The following is a 20,204-nucleotide window of genomic DNA, read 5'->3' as shown; positions in this document are numbered from 1 at the left end:
AAACACAAAGATAATTACCAACATTAAAGTGTAAGAGACATTTATTTAAAGTTAGCTTTAGCCTTTTTGATTGAGTTGGTGCAGATGCCCAAAGTGCATTAAGTAGGGAAAGATGTACAGACTTTCACATCAGAGACCGAGGCCTGGATCCAACTTGAAAAGGAGTTCTCGATTTAGGTTCAAATTGACTAAAGTACTTTTCTCTTTAGGTGAGAAAACGACTGCTGTGTCTCAAGTATTTTTTTCCAATACATAAATCTTAGTATCACTTTTAACAGCTCATACAGACTGCATTATAAGCCTATTAAAAGTGATACTAGGCGAAAAAGGACACTATAAAAAAGGTGCATGAGGAGACTACCTACATTTCCACGTTTGTAAGGTGTCATGTGTTACGTTAAGCTAATTCCATTGGATGTTGTCATATAATGACTCCTAGTGTCCTGTGCTTTAGTAAAACCTCCAGGATGTGAGTGTTGAAGATATGCATAGCATACAGTGTTCTTCCAGTTATGCACTTTGGCGGTGGTGGTGTTCGAGGGAATTTGGGGATCTTTGCACAGATGAGAAAATAAACGTTTGTATTTTATGTACAGTATGTTATTAAACAACTGGGATTGGAACTGGCTCAGATTTAGTTTTGATTGTTGGTGTTTTGTCATATTTCGTGTTTTTAAAAAGGCTCTTTTTAGTCGGAGCCGTTCACCGTCATTGTGAGTGACTCCGTGCTGTGTGCCGTCATGGATCACTCTGGAAATGTTCCAACAAATATATAAAACATTTCAGAATCATCCTAAACTTCTTTTCTTTCACTTTCACCTCATAAATATTGACTCACCTCACGTCATGTTTCAGTATTATCAGAAATGATTTATCCTGAAAACATGCATGAAAATATCCTGCTCCATCTATTAAAAATGTTTTGATTTATTTTGATTTGATAACATTTGAATTACACGTAAAAAAAGAAAATTCACAAAGGACACAAAAACAAAATGTTCAAATAGAAAGTTTACTGAACTCAATCAAAAATATATATTTATTATTTAATTAAAACCAGATTTGTTTTGTATCAGATCATTATCAAGCTACTTTTTGTATAACATTCTTAATTCCTTAATATGCAGTATCTCTAAGTAAAAGCTAAATAAATGTTGTCATATTGACAAAAAATGTCTTTAATTGCAATCATGTTAAGCCATATTTATGCATGAAGGTGTAGTAAACCGGCGCCCCTCCGTTACAAAGCACCGTCTGTACAGACTGAGCTACTGCAGCCTATCCACTATACAGTTTATACAGAAATCAAATTGGGGGGGGGGGGCAAAGGCCAATAAACCTAAATAAAGCTGAACTACGTGAGGAAGCGATGTACCACCTAAAGTCCTAAACCTCGTCTCACACATTTTACAGTTGACATTTTAAACAAGGTACACTTCAGCTCTGCAGTCATCATCAGATCATGATCCATGGAGAGACAGATCTCTTCAGGGTGTGCCTCCTCAATGATCAGCCCGTGTAGATAAAGGGAGAAAGGGTATCTTATCACCATCCTGGACTTTACCCCTAATCCAAGAGGAAAGAGAGCAGGAGGTGGAAAAAAACAAACACACTAGCAGACTGTCTGGCACCAACGCCTGTCACATTGAGCACAGAGCATTTACATTTATTTAAATAAAAGTGATGATGATTTTTAACATAAAAAGCACATTCTAATATCTAAATAGGTTTAAAAATCCATAAACACTAAGATAAAGCGACTTGATCATGAACAGACGTTTTGGAGTTGCTGATTTAATAGAAACATTTTAAGCATGTGACCTGTTGCAAGTTATTAAAACAAATGTTTTTCATTCTTCATAATCAGTAAACCTGCAGATAGGGTTAAATACAAACACCAAATTCGTTTTTCTGTTTGATCCACCTGTCGAAACAACATGATCAAGATCAAGAGTGGAAGCACTCACCTGGGAAGAGTTTTTCAGTTCTTCAATGATGACTCTCTGGTTGTCCGTGATATTCGCCTCAGCTTTGCAGGCTAACTGTACCTGTTTCTCAGAGCCGTCATTCTTACAGCAAACATACCAGTCTCCATCGAGGAGCACAAAAGCAACCCACAGTAGACCAACTAAAAAAGCCTTGAGAATGTGAAGGAAATAAAAACACTAAGGAACTTCGTGGCATTTAGTGCATGAGCACCAGTTTCTACAGGCACTTTGAAAATAACTGTTTGTCCACAGTGTGAAGAAAGTCATTATTAAGACTGGAAGAACCATGAACGAGTCGCAGCCTGAGTGTTGTGGTTCACAATCGCACGCAAAGTCCTTTTCAAGCAGAATATTGTAGGTCAGGGGTGCCCACACTTTTTGGGCTGGTGAGCTACTTTTGAAATGACCAGCTCTACCAACCAAAAATAAAATCCCACATTGCAAGGGGGCTGAAGAACATGTTTTATTTGTAACAACTCTATTTGGGTTCTTGAACAGAAACAAATACATAAATACATAAAACTAAAAACACATGTTAACCTCTCTCTCTCCCTCTCCTCTCTGTTAAGAAACACAACAAGTAGGCTAAGAAACCACTCTCCAATAAGCATGTGGAATGGATTTGATAGTGAAGCACTGACACAGCTCTCTACAAAGTGCGGCGAGTGGATAGACCGATTCACGGACTTTCTACATGGTAGAAGTGGGGGGGTCAAAACTAATCATTTCAAAAAGTGTCATATAATGCTGCGACACCCATGATGCAAAAAAGACAGTTCCTCTCCTAGTTCAATAAATATTAGGCTAAATCCTCGTCTCTTTAGTCATGAACCAAAACAGCAACATATTTCAGCTAAGGTGAATAGGAGCGATAGAGTGTATTATGTACCAAGAATCAGTCTGCAATTGAGAGTTTGACGATTACATGTTGAACCTTATGGAACAAGTCCATACAACAACAAAAGGGCCAATTGAGTACAGTGCTGAAAAGCTTTGAATCCATTCTTTTTATTGTTCAGCCATAATATTCTTTGGACAATTACTGAGTTTAGCCTTGACCTGCTTGAAGAATACAGAATTAACAGTTAATGCTTATGTAAGTATCTTTAGAGTTCTTGTTTGGAAATTTGAACAAAAAGTTGAACGTAATCATATTGCTTTCAAATATTTAGTGTGATCAATATTTCTGGGAACTTGACACAGGAAAAAAGTTCATGACATTGAACAGAGCTGGAAATGTTCCCAGAAATAAGACACTGTCCTAAAGATTCAGTAATACAGCTCAGTTTAAACCATTTCACACAAAAGGCGAATCAAACCCAATAATTTGAGAACTTCAATTAAGTGGTTCGGAAACTTTTTTTTATTTATTTTTTATTGGCCACATACAATCTGAAATGCAAAGAGAACCAAGAATAAAAACCAAATTCAGATTGAAGAAACCAGTCAGCGAAATGGATCCATTCCTGTTGGGAGAACAAAGTTTAATATAGCCGTTCAGAATAAATGTATATTGCAATACGAAACCCTTACCTTCAGGAATTCATATCTGTGATGGTAAATGGCCCAATGACTGCTTTTTGTACCATTCCATGGTTCTCTGCAAAAATATATATTTTAGTACCAGTCAACCAAACAAGTGTAATACAGCAGAAGTTGTGTACATACCTGAAGCAACACTCCTCTGCCTCCTTGACTTGCATTTCGATTCACAGCAGTCACAAAGATTGCTCTGGGCCAAGTTGTCCAGCAACTCCCAACTGAGTTCATGAAGATTGGATGAAAAGATCATTAAAATGCATCTCAACTCTTTCAAATAAAGTCTCCACTAAGTTTGAATAGTTATGAACGGGATCCATCTGTATCTTCAGTAGACTGGGCTTAAGCTGAATAAGTCATCTCATGTAAAACAAATTAACCTACAAGTCAAATTCTGATATATTAAAGTACTATTTTTACCCATGCCCTTCGACAAAGTGGCAGGCTTTCTTAGTGCTGTCAAGACCATTGGGATCCCAAGCCAAAAGTTTGCAGTGGATAAAGACCTGTTGAGTAGAGGGGAAATATAGGCGTCATGGCATCAATTAATCTCAGTTTCCACAATAAAACCTTGAATCTGAAAAAAATGTAAAGTTCAATTTACCTCTTCTCCCATAGCAAACGTAAAGGTCTGAAGTGATAGGCGGATCTCCGATGACTTTTGCCTTGGTTCGAATTTTGATTGTGACGACACACTTTCCAAAAGACATCTGTTGGGTTAAAGAAAATGTATTAGCATTACTACCAAGGTTTCCACCAAAATCAATGCTCATTGCCGAGAGTACCCTTTATTGGAGATGATGGGGTACATGGTGCTTTCAGGGTACAGCTCTGGTGTGGTAGCTGCTACACATTCCTCAAGAAGCAGCAGCAAGGGCTGATGGGTGTTCTGCACCACACTAGCCATGATGGGGATGATGGAGCCCAGAGGAAAGCGTGTAGATTCAGCAGGGCCTGAGAAGTCGTCTAGGGCAGTAAACAGAGGAAGAGTTATTAAGTTACAAAAGTCAGGGAGAGCTGCCGTTCGTAGAGAGTTTCTCATGTTGTTTACCCACCATTCATCAGGCCAATGTTAAACTGCAGATCTCCTAGACTGTAGGTTTTAAACACCGGGTCATAGATCGTAGCATACCAGTCTTTGGGCCTGGTATGCTACGATCTATGGGGGGGGGGGGGAGTAAGGGAAAAGAGGCAGACAGGTCAGGGAGGGGGGGGCAAGCAAGTAGCGGAAAAATAAAAAGAAACTTATCAAACTAACTATATAGTGGGGAAAGCCTTGGTGAAAAGGTGCGTTTTGAGGGCTTTTTTGAAAGTGTCCAGGGTTGGGGCGCTGCGGATTTCGGGGGGGAGAGAGTTCCAGAGGGTGGGGGATGCTACACTGAAAGCTCTGTCACCGAAAGTCCGCAACTTGGTGCGGGGGGTAGAGAGGAGATCCTGTCCAGACGATCGGAGCTTCCGGGATGGAGTGTGGTGGCGGAGAAGGTCAGACAGGTATTGGGGGTCGAGGGCATGGAGGCATTTGTAGGTCAGAGGAAGGAGTTTATATGTGATACGGTGCTTGACTGGGAGCCAGTGGAGGTGGATGATGGTGGGGGTGATGTGCTGCCAGGGCTTGGTGTGAGTGAGCACCCTGGCAGCCGAGTTCTGCACATACTGGAGCCTGTCCAGGGCTTTACTGGGAACCCCGAACACGACTCCGTTGCAGTAGTCCAACCGGGAGGAGACGAATGCATGGATGAGGGTCTCGGCCACGGAATCGGAGAGTGATGGTCGTAGATGGGAGATGTTCCTGAGGTGATAGAAGGCAGACTTGGTGACGGATTTGATATGTGACTGAAATGAGAGTTGAGTCAAGGATGACACCCAGGTTACGGACTTCGGGAGACGGGGAGATGGAACAGCCGTCAATGTGGAGGAGGAGATCCCCAACCTTCCGGAGCAGTGCCTTGGGGGCCACAACCATGAGCTCAGTCTTCTTACTGTTGAGTTTGAGTAGATTTGCTGTCATCCAGGTTTTTAATGGCATGGAGACAATTGACCAGAGACTGTGGAAGGAACTGGGCAGATGGTGAGGTGCTGAGATAGAGCTGAGTGTCATCAGCGTAGCAGTGGAAATTGAGACCGAAGTGACGTATGATCTGGCCAAGGGGGAGCATGTAAATGGTGAAAAGTAGGGGACCAAGCAAGGAGCCTTGGGGGACACCATGGTTGACTGGGGCCGGGGGGGAGGATGAGCCGCTGATGCTGACAAACTGAGACCTGGTTGAGAGATAGGACTGAAACATTAGTGTGTATTGCGCAGCTCGTTAATGCTAGAGTGCTTGAGTCACAGCTAAAGTGGAGGACTGCTTGAAATTCGCTTTCATATACAGGACTGTCTCAGAAAATTAGAATATTGTGATAAAGTTCTTTATTTTCTGTAATGCAATTAAAAAAACAAAAATGTCATACATTCTGGATTCATTACAAATCAACTGAAATATTGCAAGCCTTTTATTATTTTAATATTGCTGATTATGGCATACAGCTTAAGAAAACTCAAATATCCTATCTCTAAATATTAGAATATCATGAAAAAGTATACTAGTAGGGTGTTCAACGAATCACTTGAATCGTGTAATTAACTCGAAACACCTGCAAGGGTTTCCTGAGCCTTGAAAAACACTCAGCTTGGTTCAGTAAACTAAATCACAAGTATGGGGAAGACTGCTGATCTGACTGCTGTCCAGAGGACCGTCATTGACACCCTCCATCAGGAGGGTAAGACACAAAAAGAAATTTCTCAAAGAGCAAGCTGTTCACAGAGTGCAGTTTCAAAGCACATCCACAAAAAGTCTGTTGGAAGGGGGAAATGTGGCAGGAAACGCTGCACAACCAAGAGAGATGACCGCAGCCTTAACAGCATTGTGAAGAAGAGTCGCTTCCAGAATTTGGGGGAGCTTCAAAGACAGTGGACTGAAGCTGGAGTCCAGGTATCAAAAGTCACTGTTCACAGACGTGTCCGGGAAATGGGCTACAATAGCCGTATTCCCATGGTCAAGCCACTTCTGAACTCAAGACAACGGAAGAGGCGTCTGACTTGGGCTAAGGAAAAGAAGCACTGGACAGTTGCACAGTGGTCCAAAGTCCTCTTTTCAGACGAAAGCAAGTTTTGTATTTCATTTGGAAGTCAAGGCGCCAGAGTCTGGAGAAAGGCTGGAGAGGAGCAAAATCCAAGTTGCTTGAAATCCAGTGTGAAGTTCCCACAGTCAGCGATGGTTTGGGGAGCCATGTCAGCTGCTGGTGTTGGTCCACTGTGTTTCATCAAGCCCAGAGTAAATGCAGCTGTGTACCAAGAGATTTTAGAGCACTACATGCTTCCGTCTGCTGAAAAGCTCTATGGAGATGAGGAATTCATTTTCCAGCATGATCTGGCACCTGCCCACAGTGCCAAAACCACCAGTAACTGGTGTACTGACCATGGCATTACTGTCCTCGATTGGCCTGCAAATTCCCCTGACCTGAACCCCATAGAGAATATGTGGGGTATTGTGAAGAAGAAGCTGAAAGACACCAGACCCAACAATGCTAATGAGCTAAAGGCCGCTATTGAAGCATCCTGGGCATCCATAACACCTCAGCAATGCCACAGGCTGATTGCCTCCATGCCACGCCGCATTGATGCAGTAATCCGTGCAAAAGGATTCCCAACCAAGTACTGAGTGCATTAATGGACATTTTCAAATGTTTGATTGTGTTTTGCTGTTATAAATCTTTTTTTTTTACTTGGTCTGAGGAACTATTCTAATTTTTTGAGATAGGATTTTTGAGTTTTCTTAAGCTGTATGCCATAATCAGCAATATTAAAATAATAAAAGGCTTGCAATATTTCAGTTGATTTGTAATGAATCCAGAATGTATGACATTTTTTTTTAAATTGCATTACAGAAAATAAAGAACTTTATCACAATATTCTAATTTTCTGAGACAGTCCTGTATATATTTTTAAACCTGCCATAATTCCCAAACCCTACACTCCCAAGACATCATTTTTCATGAGAAACCTGGAAAAACATCTCGTAGCTCCATTAAAGCACGTTGTACATTCAGGCTCATCTTTCCTCCCAGCAGCACACCTTTAGTTAGTCTGCCAAAAATGCCACATTATTGACCCGAAACTACAAAAAAAGCACACTTCAGATGCAAAGGGTTCTTGAGATGCTTCACCGATATATGTTACGGTTCTTCGACAAAACGTTCACCTCTCATTCAGAACAATGGAAAGGCTCTCCTCTCACTGATAACTGCACATCACCATGGAAACCTTTGATCTCTGGGCTCAAGGACAGGTGTTTCATAACGTCGTGAGCTCAAACACCTGTGTGATGGAACATGATGATGTCATAACTCCAACTGACATGCTCAGAATGCCACCAATCATCACATGATGGTTAACATCGGGCCCTGAACAAATTACATCAAATCTGATGTTACGTAATGTGGTGTTACTATGGCAACGCATCCCTCGCCTTATAACACGACGTCGCTGTAACTCCAATGGACAAGGTCCAATCGTCCCCCAATCTTCACTTGTATATCACCGGTCCATGCCTCAACAGCTGTACGCCAAATCTGAGATCTCACCATAGGCCGTTTCCATAAAAACACATCCCATCGCCATGAAACCGGATGTTGTCGTAACTGATATGAAAATGGTCACTACACCACCAGACTTCAGATGACAATTAATTGTCCAGCCCTCAACATATCTGTGCCATTAGTGAATTTTCGTCAAAAGCTGTTGCCATGGGAACGCATCCCTTGCAATAACACAATATTGCTATAACTCCTGTGGAAATTGTCAAAGTGCTAAAACTTCACATGTGTGCCAACAGTCCAGCCGTGAAGACATCTACGGGACAGTTGAGATTTCTTCAAATTCCGTTGCCATGGGAACACGATGCTTGCCATGAAACATGGTTCTCATAACTTCAGTGAAAATGCTCCAAACTGCCCAAAAACTACAGGTTCGATTACAATGAAGCCATCCACATATCTAAGCATATTATGGGGTGTCAAATACCATTGCCATGGCGACAGATCATTCATCATCAAGTTAGTTCAATAGTTCGCAGTTCAAATATTCTACTGCTTTCCCAAGCTTTTTTACTTTATTTTCTTCCAACACATTCAAGCCCCCAGTGTTCATGTATCATTTCAATCTAAATTCTTCACTTTCTTCTTACACATTACATTTAAGCATAGCAATTCAACATCAGCATAAAGTATTCCCAATAGCAATTTCTTCAGGAATTGCATTCTCTAGTTATGAACTGTTACGCCTAAGCTAAAAGACTTCCTCTAAAACGCAAAAAACTAGAGTGAACTTAAATTTGTGATCTTCAATTAAAACTATGAGAAAAACTCAATTGACAATGAATTGGGAACACAGTGTACCTTAGAGATTGTTCTCAATAAATGGGTACTTTTTGTTGAGAACACTTCAATAGATAAAGCTAATTTGGGAATAGAACAGAAACAGGCTGTAGATTCCCTAAATCAGTCTCCCATTCATTGTGTATATAGCAGCTTCAGACTTTATACCTGATGACATCACAAGTTTGGGACGGACTTCCATGCTTGGTGGCATTGAGAGGGAGAAGCTTATTAACAAATTGAACTTTCCCAGGCCATGAAAATGCTACATTGGAATTGTTAGTTAAGGGTAGGGTCACCCTTTAGCACCTTATGTTGGTATGAACACTAACCTCTCATATGCACAGACAACTGGGTGGGTGAAGGCCAAATTGTAAGAATCCGCAGAAGCAACGTAGGTCAGATCATTGCTGTACACCAGTGCATCCCCGGTGACCTGTTAGAGAGACAAAGATCCCCCTGAGAGAGCTGTAGGAAATATAGCACTCACAGTTTGTAGGTTTAAAAAAATATATATTCATACCAGTCTCCTAAAGTTACAGTCAGTGAGATCCACATAGAAGTAGGCCTCTCCTGCTGAGAAGCTAGTTGGGAAACAGTTACCCAGACGGAGAAGCGACGTGTCGGCCTGGGGTCGGCTTTCTGTCCACATCAGCGTCACAAAATCTGGCCCACAGTCCACGTTCATGTCTGCAACACAAATAAATTAAGTTCAGACTCAAATATTTGAGTCAAGGTTAATAACAAGACTTTAATTGTTTCCAGTCTTACCTGCATATACTGCCATGGCAGCTGCCAGGCTCAGAAGCAGTGCACCTTGACAAAATGAAACCATCATGACCGAATGCTTGCTACTGACACAGTGCATGTTCTTATACCTTGTTCCTGAGAGGCATTCATCAAGATAACGTATTTCACCTGGTGCCTGTCAACAGTCCCAGCTGCAGCAGCTAGCACACTGATTACAGCATGGAGAGCATCCAATCACATTAGCCCTTACACCCAATTCCTTTTTATTCAGTTTCATCAGCAGCACAAAATCACCATTTGTTAATCAATTTATTATCCTGTGTGACTACCTTACATCCTTATTTAAAACACTTTAAGGATGATAGTGCATGGGTTGTCTTAATGTTTTGATTTAGTTTTGCTGTTATATATATTAACATTAATATATGTATACGTTGGGATTTTTTGTTCAACGTCAAGTCGTGCAAGAAAAAGTTTTCTTTGAGAATTAAAAGGTGAGTCATTTCTAAACAAATCATTTGGGGGAAGGTAGTATTCCTTTATCAGATGTCCTGTCCTATTCAAATGTGTTATTTTGATATCTTTGACCTAATGGAAACTCAAGGAAAGTGAAAAAGGTACATTTAAGTTGTATTCAGTGAGAAAATATCCACACTCACGCATCTGAATATTAGCTGTGTTGCTATGATGTCCTCTTTTAACTGCATAAACACGTGCCATGCAGGCCATCCCTATTGGTTTTATATTCATGGCCAGAAAGTAAACTATGCTACATTCAACTGCAGGCATGAGTGCCCAGAAAATAAATTCAGATCAGAATTGTCTTTTCAAATAAGGCTCAACATAAATAATTGCCATAGTTGCAATACCAGACAGATCACCATAGCTTTTAAATCTGCTGGTGTATGTAATGTCAGAATGTATATCATGTGCAGAGCTCAATTTAAAATGGAAAGTGAAAGAAATTCAGGGGCTATACTCCAACTCACATGGCCATTAAAGGTTACATTATAATTGACGGTATCTTTCAATGACAAAAGTCACACATAATTAGTAAAGTTCTACTGATGGGACAGATGGACACAGTTGAGGACAGTAGGACCTTCATATGAAGTAAAGATACTCGTTTTATACTCAACAGGAGTTAACAGTTTTATTCATACAGATATTATAGACAACTTTAATCTGCATATGGATGTCGTCCACCTGGGCCCTCTGTTCAGTCTCCAATCTTAGACTGGACTTCCTGTTGAGAAAATGTTTAGAAACATTAGTCTTATGGCAAGTTTTTAACAAAACTTCAAGACAAATACCATAAATAAATAAATACTCATTAACCTTGGTCAGCAATGGAAACTTCTGATGCATTGTGGGCATTTTGTTGCATTGGATCCATTATGATCAGGGGTCCCAACACAGAAGTGTGCATGAAGCTGTTGGATTCTGAGGTGGAAAAAAAAAAAATAACTTCATAATGAAAAAGACTAGATTAAAAAAGCATACAAGTTAGCATGAAAGAGATACCCCATTCGTCTCCTCTCTTGGAGCGAGTGTTGCAGGTCCTAGAACAGCAGTCACACATGGAGCTCTGCATGGGGTCATCCAGGAGTTCCCATCTGAGGAGGCAGCCATCGTTAAGGCTCAAATACATCAGCATGGCTTTAAAACATTTTGTATACACAGAAGAAAAAAGCCGTGATAACAAAGGTGTGATGTTTCGACATGGTGTAAAGTAACTAAGTTCATAAACTCAACAAGTACTATACTTGGGCACAATTTTGAGATACTTGTACTTTATTTAAGTATTTCAATGTTTTGCTACTTTGTTCTTCTACTCCACTACAGTTCAGAGGTACATGGTGTACTTCTACTCCACTACATGTATTTAATACCTTTAGTTACTTTACAGATCTGGATGAATGATGTGAAATCTAATCAAGTGTTAAATCAGACTTTAGTTCCACCTGGAGTAAATCCACAAGCTACCCTGCAGTATACAAAGTCATTCAAACTAGCTGCACCTTTACCAGCTTTGAGAACACTTTCATGATCAATCATTATAAAACATATCATATAAATTATTGTGAAATGGACCAACCTGCACAATGACTACTTTTACTGTCGCTACTTTGACTATATTTAGATGAGAATACTTTTACTTGAGGAACATTTTGAATGCAGGACTTTTACTGTAACAGAGTATTCCTACACTCTGTTACTTCTACTTTTACTCAAGTACAAGATCTGTGTGCTTCTACTTTTACTCAAGTACAAGACATGTGTGTCATGTCATGTTTAATCATTTGAGTGCCCCTCCTTTTAAAACAAATATATTGTTATTCTCAAATATTTTCCAATTATCATTCGTCATTATTGTTGTCTATACTTTGTTAGTTAGCAAGATATCATTTATTATAGATATATAAAAGCACAATACTGATCAAAGTACATGCATTGATCTACTTCAAGTTGGATATGTTATGCTAACATAAGCTAGCATCCTTGGCTAATGGTGCATACTTGTTGCTCATGGCATCAGTTGCATTCATCATATTAAACTGCTGGCCAGAACATTTTCACGTACTTCCAACAAATCAAACTCTTCCCTTACCGCTCATTTTCCTTTACATAGTGGCAAGCTTTCTTGCTCTCACTTAGAACTTCAGGATCCCATGCGAGCAGTTTGCAGTGAATGTACACCTGAGGAGCACATGAAACATACATGTTTGCTAGGAACCAAATATTCTTTAGAGCACTTTACATTTACCCCCTCACCTCCTCGCCGAGACCAAACTTGAAGGACTGCAGGTAGAGGATGATTGCAGACGAGTGGTACCGAGGGAGAAACCTGGAGTTTCCCTTCACACTGTCCAGGAGACACCTGAAGAAATTCAGATAAGAGATAAGGACTAAACTCCAGAAAACAATGAAAGAAATCAGAGACTGGATCTCACCCCTTATTTCTAATGATGGGGTACACATTGCTGTTAGCCTGCAGCTCAGGCGTAGTGGCTGCCACACATTCCTCCATGAGCAGCAGCAATGGCTGATGGGACTTCTGCTCCACTGTTGCCCATATTGGCATGAAGGAGCCCAGGGGGATGACATTTGTCTCCGCTACCGCTGTCATTTGTTCTGTGAGGGGTAAAGTAAAAACGGCTTAGTGTGCATTTTTTGAGTGTTTTGCCTTTGGGAGCATGAGCCCTCACCATTTAGGAGCAGCATGTGGAACTCCAGCCCTCCTCGGCCTTCGGCAACACCTGACCCCGGGTTCAGGAAAGGAGGAACCCACCCCTTAGGTCTGAAAATATATTAACAACATTTATCCATCAGCTTTAACTTGAATTTAAATAAGAAAGAAGCTCCTACCTTGGATAAACGCACTCGATGGGATACACATAAGCTGCAGGACTCGACCTTGGTTGGGGCCTGAAAGTCAGCTCATTTTTGTAGATGAGATTCTTCCCTTTCACCTGAAGAAAAAAAAGAAGCTCATTATGACATTGAAAAGGCTGAGAGGTATTTTGGTGAAACATGGCAGTTACATTACCAGTCTTTTAAAATTGCAGTCATCTAGTTTGTAGTTAAACTCAGCTTTCCCCTCTCCCCTGGGCAGAACATGAAACCCAGATGGCATGCAGGTTCCGAGGAAGTGACGAGCTGCATATTGCCGCAGCCTCGAGGGGATCGTCCATGTGATGCTTATGGAGTCTTTTTCACACTGTACTTTGATTTCTGCAAACAAATGATCATTATATATTTCCCTACATCCCCCAACAAAAGCAGATGTTTACATACATGTGCTAAGCATACCTGCATTGGCAACAGTCGTCGCAAAAAGAGTCACGACGATCACACCTAGGTAGAGTTGAGTCCCCATGACTGAATGATCTAGATCACACAGGAAGTGGCACCATTTGTAGACTCCCTGCCAAATGAGCTGAACGAGCAACACCTGTGTGAGAGCCGGGCAGCACCTGTCTACTTATACTGGGGTGTCCTTTCACATTCAATTTCATTGTAGAGTTTTCATTTGGATCATTTCTAGTAAACTTATTCAAGTACATTTTTATTTATCTGCCTAATTGCTTTTTTTTTTTATTCTACTGAATTTATTTTTCAAAAACTACCTGATTATTTTACATACAACACTATTTATAAAACAATACAACAATTCAGATGAAACTACTTAAAGGCAATTTTCTAAAATCAGCCCAACCATAACAAGCTTCCAAGTCAATATACCTACAGGTTAGTAAGTCAGAGATGTGAAACTACATTTAACCTTTTGTTTTACATTAATTAATAAATGATTATGGGAAGTGCCCTTTTTCTCACTTGAGCTCCCGCCCCCCAAAATGTCTGTGCACGTCCCTGGCCCCCACCGTCGGTAAATGGAAGTACTACAAAGAACCCTGTTAATTATGTGCAGTTATTTCACGACTTGTATTACACGGTTTAGTTGAATACTCGATTTTGATTGGTCAATTCAGAACACGTGACACGTTGTTAATCCAGAACAGACAGGCGGCTGTCATGGACTGAAATTAATAGAGCAGCGTCCTCTGGTGGCCTCTGTGTAGATCAGTTACTCCAAAAAGAAACAAAAAGATAATTACCAACATTAAAGTGTAAGAGACATTTATTTAAAGTTAGCTTTAGCCTTTTTGATTGAGTTGGTACAGATGCCCAAAGTGCATTAAGTTGGGAAAGATGTACAGAGTGTAACGCTCCAACAGATGATCTTTGTAAGGAGGCTTTCACATCAGAGACCGAGGCAGGCCCGGCTCCAGGATGAAATGACTGAGGGGGCTGTTAAAAAATCCGAGGGGGCGATTTTTTTTTCACAACAACGAAAAATACTGGCAATGTAATGAATTGACACACCAAGCTTTTTTCCTTCTCACTGCTCTACAATCTCTTTGCTTCTTTATTTGTTATTCTGGATTTACCTCTGTCGTTCTGTTCTTTTCCTCTGATCTTTAATATTAGATAGCACATTATTAGATGGCCGAACTTTGTTTAACAGACTAACATTGATTTCCTCAATTTATAAATGGACAGGCTCTGTAATTATACCATAACCTTTTCTCCTCTATCCTCTTAACTCGTCTTCCTATACAGATTTACTTACCTCTAGTCAAGTCAGGATTAAATAAACATTAATCTGGTTGATTTTTTATTTTCAGGATTGAATGTTCAAATCAAGGCCTAAAACCTGGCATGTCATAAGAAAGTGACTAATATATAAACCAAATGTAATATTGGATCAAATACTACACCAAATGGACAGACACAGATTAAAAATTAAAATAAAGTCCGCTGGTTTGTCTCTAGTCTAGAGTCTAACTGCCATGAGAAAAATCAAATCAATGTTCCAAAATCTGTCACGAGATGTCGCTCATTGTACCAATATGGTTGATATAATACATAACATATTATTATTCTAGTAAAAGGGCTCGCTTTGGCAAAAACCTGATCCATACAGCCCTAAATAATAACAAGTAACCATCACGTGTGGTGCTATCTGTAGTTGTTTGTCTTATTTTTTGTTGATGTCAAACAACATGGATTTCAAGTCAATATACGAAAGTAAATCAAGAAATTAAGCAAACAAGCTGATCTTCAAGTTCCTCAAAAACACTGGTCTGAGGACAAGGATTTAATATGAACATTTAATAAATCAACAGTAGGTGGCGATATATGCTCCAAGGGGAAGCGATTCGCCATTAAAGACAAAAGAAGAAGAAGATGAAGAAGAAGAAGAAGAAGAAGAAATACGCTAACTCTACAAACAGGCACAACACTGTTACTCTGTTGTTACTGACATGTAACATTTGATTTCACCTTGCTCTATTTTTTTTAACGCACGTTCAAAAACGGGAACATTTTCGGGAGTTTCAACCGGGTACCAGCCACCGAAAACGGGACGTTTTGGTCACCCATCCGACTGTGTTTACAGCTAAGCACACACGCTAACATTAAGACTAGCTCACTTGGGGTTGAGGCTTTTACACGTTGCTTGACTGCCTGCCCACATATCTGATCTAAACATAGTAACGTGTATTCTGGAAAAAAAATATTTAAAGTTATTTAATAATTGTGACATTTATTGTACTTTTTGATGGATGAATGATGCTCAAAGTGAGCGCCGGGCCCGGACCGAGGCCTGGATCCAACTTGAAAAGGAGTTCTCGATTTAGGTTCAAATTGACTAAAGTACTTTTCGCTTTAGGTGAGAAAACGACTGCTGTGTCTCAAGTATTTTTTTCCAATACATAAATCTTTGTATCACTTTTAACAGCTCATACAGACTGCATTATAAGCCTATTAAAAGTGATACTGGGTGAAAAAGGACACTATAAAAAAGTTGCATTAGGAGACGACCTACATTTCCACGTTTGTAAGGTGCCATGTGTTACGTTAAGCTAATTCCATTGGATGTTGTCATATAATGACTCCTACTGTCCTGTGCTTTAGTAAAACCTCCAGTATGTGAGTGTTGAAGATATGCATAGCATACAGTGTTCTTCCAGTTATGCACTTTGGCGGTGGTGGTGTTCGAGGGAATTTGGGGATCTTTGCACAGATGTATGAGAAAATAAACGTTTTTATTTTATGTACAGTATGTTTTTAATCAACTGGGATTGGAACTGGCTCAGATTTAGTTTTGATTGTTGGTGTTTTGTCATATTCTGTGTTTTTAAAAAGGCTCTTTTTAGTCGGAGCCGTTCACCGTCATTGTGAGTGACTCCGTGCTGTGTGCCGTCATGGATCACTCTGGAAATGTTCCAACAAATATATAAAACATTTCAGAATCATCCTAAACTTGTTTTCTTTCACTTTCACCTCATAAATATTGACTCACCTCACGTCATGTTTCAGTATTATCAGAAATGATTTATCCTGAAAACATGCATGAAAATATCCTGCTCCATCTTTTAAAAATGTTTTTGATTTATTTTTGATTTGATAACATTTGAATTACACGTAAAAAAAAGAAAATTCACAAAGGACACAAAAACAAAATGTTCAAATAGAAAGTTTACTGAACTCAATCAAAATATATATTTATTATTTAATTAAAACCAGATTTGTTTTGTATCAGATCATTATCAAGCAAGTTTTTGTATAACATTCTTAATTCCTTAATATGCAGTATCTCTAAGTAAAAGCTAAATAAATGTTGTCATATTGACAAAAAATGTCTTTAATTGCAATCATGTTAAGCCATATTTATGCATGAAGGTGTAGTAAAACGGCTAACACTAAGATAAAGCAACTTGATCATGACCAGACGTTTTGGAGTTGCTGATTTAATAGAAACATTTTAAGCATGTGACCTGTTGCAAGTTATTAGAACAAATGTTTTTCATTCTTCATAATCAGTAAACCTGCAGATAGGGTTAAATACAAACACCAAATTCGTTTTTCTGTTTGATCCACCTGCTGGTAGGAACAGAAAATATGTCCAGTTAAAACAGTTACAGTTATAAAACAAATACTCTGCACCTCATTGTTGCTCGAACCAAATTAGATGAAGTCACTTAGTTATTAGAAACTGCTCATAAAAAAAAGTTACCCACCTACAAAATGTGTTTTCTGTAGGCCTTGAGACTTTCTTGTATTCTTTACCTGGTTCTCGTTCACATGCTCCTGGCTGTTCCTCTTGTTAAGAATTGCTCAGTTGCGTCATGGCCTCGTCAAACAGCGCTCTGGCAGTCCCTTTATACTCACTCCATGGCTTATCTCGGGTTTTCTCCTTGACCTCTTCAGCCAACTTCTCTTTTACTGCTTTCATCAAAACCTCTTCCAGTACATGTTCTTCTTCTGTGAATATCAGTTCCTCAATCAGATGTTTACTGTCGAAACAACATGATACTTTTTCACAGCATTTGCATCGTTCACAGAATCTCAAGATGAAAGCCACAATAGTGATACAAAAGGCCCAAAAGCCACCGTAATGCTGAAGAAAGATAAAGAAAGATGGTTATATTATAACAGCAAAACTGCATTCCTGTTGTTTTTTTTAATATGGAAGTGATGCTGGTAAAGTAGATCAAGAGTGGAAGCACTCACCTGGGAAGAGTTTTTCAGTTCTTCAATGATGACTCTCTGGTTGTCCGTGATATTCGCCTCAGCTTTGCAGGCTAACTGTAGCTGTTTCTCAGAGCCGTAGTTCTTACAGCAAACATACCAGTCTCCATCGAGGAGCACAAAAGCAACCCACAGCAGACAAACTAAAAAAGCCTTGAGAATGTGAAGGAAATAAAAACACCAAGGAACTTCGTGGCATTTAGTGCATGAGCACCAGTTTCTACAGGCACTTTGAAAATAACTGTTTGTCCACAGTGTGAAGAAAGTCATTATTAAGACTGGCAGAACCATGAACGAGTCGCAGCCTGAGTGTTGTGGTTCGCAATCGCACGCCAAGTCCTTTTCAAGCAGAATATTGTAGGTCAGGGGTGCCCACACTTTTTTGGCTGGTGAGCTACTTTTGAAATGACCAGCTCTACCAACCAAAAATAAAATCCCAAATTGCAAGGGGGCTGAATAATATGTTTTATTTATAACTACAACAACTCTATTTGGGTTCTTGAACAGAAACAAATACATAAATACATAAAACTAAAAACACATGTTAACCTCTCTCTCCCTCTCCTCTCTCTCTGTTAAGAAACACATAACAAGCAGGCTAAGAAACCACTCTCCAATAAGCAAGTGGAATGGATTTGATAGTGAAGCACTGACACAGCTCTCTACAAAGTGCAGCGAGTGGGTAGACCGATTCACGGACTTTCTACATGGTAGAAGTGGGGGGGTCAAAACTAATCATTTCAAAAAGTGTCATATAAACGCCCATGATGCAAAAAAGACAGTTCCTCTCCTAGTTCAATAAATAATAGGCTAAATCATCATCTCTTTAGTCATGAAGCACAGAGACAGCTCTGGTTAAAGTCACAAATGACATTCTAATAGCCTCAGACAAGGGACTTGTCTCTATTCTTGTTTTGCTCGATCTTAGTGCTGCATTTGATACTATCGACCATGATATCCTATTGAAAAGACTAGAGCACTTAGTTGGCATACAGGGAACTGCTTTAGGCTGGTTTAGGTCCTATCTATCTGAACGCTCTCAGTTTGTACATGTCAACGATGAATCTTCCAAGCAAACCAAAGTTAGCCATGGAGTGCCACAGGGCTCAGTGCTTGGACCTATTTTGTTCACACTATATATGCTTCCGTTAGGCAATATTATAAGGAACCATTCTGTAAACTTTCATTGTTATGCGGATGATACTCAACTATATTTATCAATCAAGCCTGATGAAATTAATCATCTAAATAAAATTCAAGACTGCCTCAAGAACTTAAAAACGTGGATGAGCTTACTTTTTTTTTATGTTAAACACGACCAAAACTGAAGTTATTGTACTTGGCCCGAAGAATCTACGAAACAAATTATCTAAAGATATACTAACTATGGATGGCATTAATTTTGCCTCCAGTGAGACTGTAAGGAATCTTGGTGTTATATTTGATCAGGATTTATCCTTTAACACCCACATAAAATCAATTTCAAGGACCGCCTACTTCCATCTACGTAACATTGCAAAAATCAGGCATATCTTGCCTCAAAACGATGCAGAGAAGCTAGTCCATGCATTTGTTACTTCAAGGCTGGATTATTGTAACTCCTTATTATCAGGGTGTACCAAGAAGTCAGTCAAGTCGCTTCAGCTGATTCAAAATGCTGCAGCTCGTGTACTAACCAGAGTTAGGAAAAGGGACCACATTACTCCTGTTCTGGCTGCCTTACACTGGCTCCCTCTAGAAAACAGGATATCATTTAAAATTCTTCTTCTCGCCTACAAAGCCCTTAATGGGCAGGCGCCATCTTACCTTAAAGAACTCATTATACCCTACTGTCCTACTAGGGCATTGCGTTCCAAGAATGCAGGGTTGTTGGTTGTTCCTAGAGTCTCTAAAAGTACAATGGGAGCCAGAGCCTTTTCTTATCAAGCTCCACTTTTGTGGAATCAGCTTCCAGTTTGTGTTCGGGCGGCAGACACCCTATCCGTTTTTAAGAGTGCGCTTAAGACCTTCCTTTTTGATAAAGCTTATAGTTAGGGCTGATTAGATTCAGCCCCTAGTTTTGCTGATATAGGCTTAGTTTGTCGGGGGACATCTTACTTCTTCCTTCTCTCTGTCTATACCTGTGTACTCATGTTCCGATTAACCCAGCTTCCCCAAATTTCTTTCTTTTTGGTGTCTATATACGCCGGGATCCGGAGTCATGGATGATCCTGCGGTCCTGTTTCATGGATCGCGAGTCCTGGATCTTGAGTCGTGGCTGTGGTCCTGGATCATAAGACCTGGATGGATATCCTCGTGGATTCATCTTCCTATTATACACACATGCATTTCCAAACATTTGGACTACCTATGTTGCAAATGTATTATCTTTTCAATTTACACACGGCATTTATTGCACGTCTATCTGTCCTGGGA

At 39.8% G+C, this 20,204-nt stretch overlaps 2 protein-coding genes and 1 long non-coding RNA gene across 3 annotated transcripts; all 3 read right to left on the bottom strand.

Moving 5' to 3' along the window:
* Nucleotides 1-3,328: 3,328 nt before the first annotated feature.
* On the bottom strand, nt 3,329-9,810 carry LOC307038013 (zona pellucida sperm-binding protein 3-like; the record flags this gene model as incomplete). Its single annotated transcript, XM_079679301.1, has 9 exons — nt 3,329-3,454; nt 3,522-3,748; nt 3,948-4,033; nt 4,132-4,237; nt 4,313-4,493; nt 4,583-4,671; nt 9,275-9,378; nt 9,466-9,632; nt 9,714-9,810. The coding sequence occupies 8 exons, from the start codon at nt 9,808-9,810 to the stop codon at nt 3,616-3,618; spliced, it is 963 nt and encodes a 320-aa protein (XP_079535427.1). The 3' UTR covers nt 3,329-3,454; nt 3,522-3,615.
* Nucleotides 9,811-10,612: 802 nt separating this feature from the next.
* LOC307037656 lies at nt 10,613-11,660 on the bottom strand. The gene is made up of 3 exons (XR_013807744.1): nt 11,217-11,660; nt 11,031-11,135; nt 10,613-10,938 (listed from the first exon to the last, which is right to left on the bottom strand). It is a non-coding gene; the product is annotated as an uncharacterized lncRNA (long non-coding RNA).
* Nucleotides 11,661-12,284: 624 nt separating this feature from the next.
* On the bottom strand, nt 12,285-13,649 carry LOC307037655 (zona pellucida sperm-binding protein 3-like). Its single transcript, XM_079678718.1, has 7 exons — nt 13,506-13,649; nt 13,243-13,427; nt 13,062-13,165; nt 12,902-12,993; nt 12,647-12,827; nt 12,468-12,573; nt 12,285-12,392 (listed from the first exon to the last, which is right to left on the bottom strand). Exons 1-7 carry the CDS (start codon nt 13,570-13,572, stop codon nt 12,300-12,302), a joined length of 828 nt encoding a protein of 275 aa, XP_079534844.1. The 5' UTR covers nt 13,573-13,649; the 3' UTR covers nt 12,285-12,299.
* Nucleotides 13,650-20,204: the final 6,555 nt, after the last annotated feature.

The sequence above is a fragment of the Notothenia rossii genome (assembly GCF_949606895.1).
Source record: "Notothenia rossii genome assembly, chromosome: 4".
Lineage (NCBI taxonomy): Eukaryota > Metazoa > Chordata > Actinopteri > Perciformes > Nototheniidae > Notothenia > Notothenia rossii.
This window is presented reverse-complemented; position numbering and strand designations above follow the sequence as displayed.

Coding starts and splice junctions, on each gene's coding strand:
- LOC307037655 (XM_079678718.1), bottom strand. CDS start 13,572: ATGGGGACTCAACTCTACCTAGGTGTGATCGTCGTGACTCTTTTTGCG. Junction 12,828..12,901: donor CCACATGCTGCTCCTAAATG/GTGAGGGCTCAT, acceptor TACCCCTCACAG/AACAAATGACAGCGGTAGCG. Junction 12,393..12,467: donor AGTTTGGTCTCGGCGAGGAG/GTGAGGGGGTAA, acceptor TGTGCTCCTCAG/GTGTACATTCACTGCAAACT.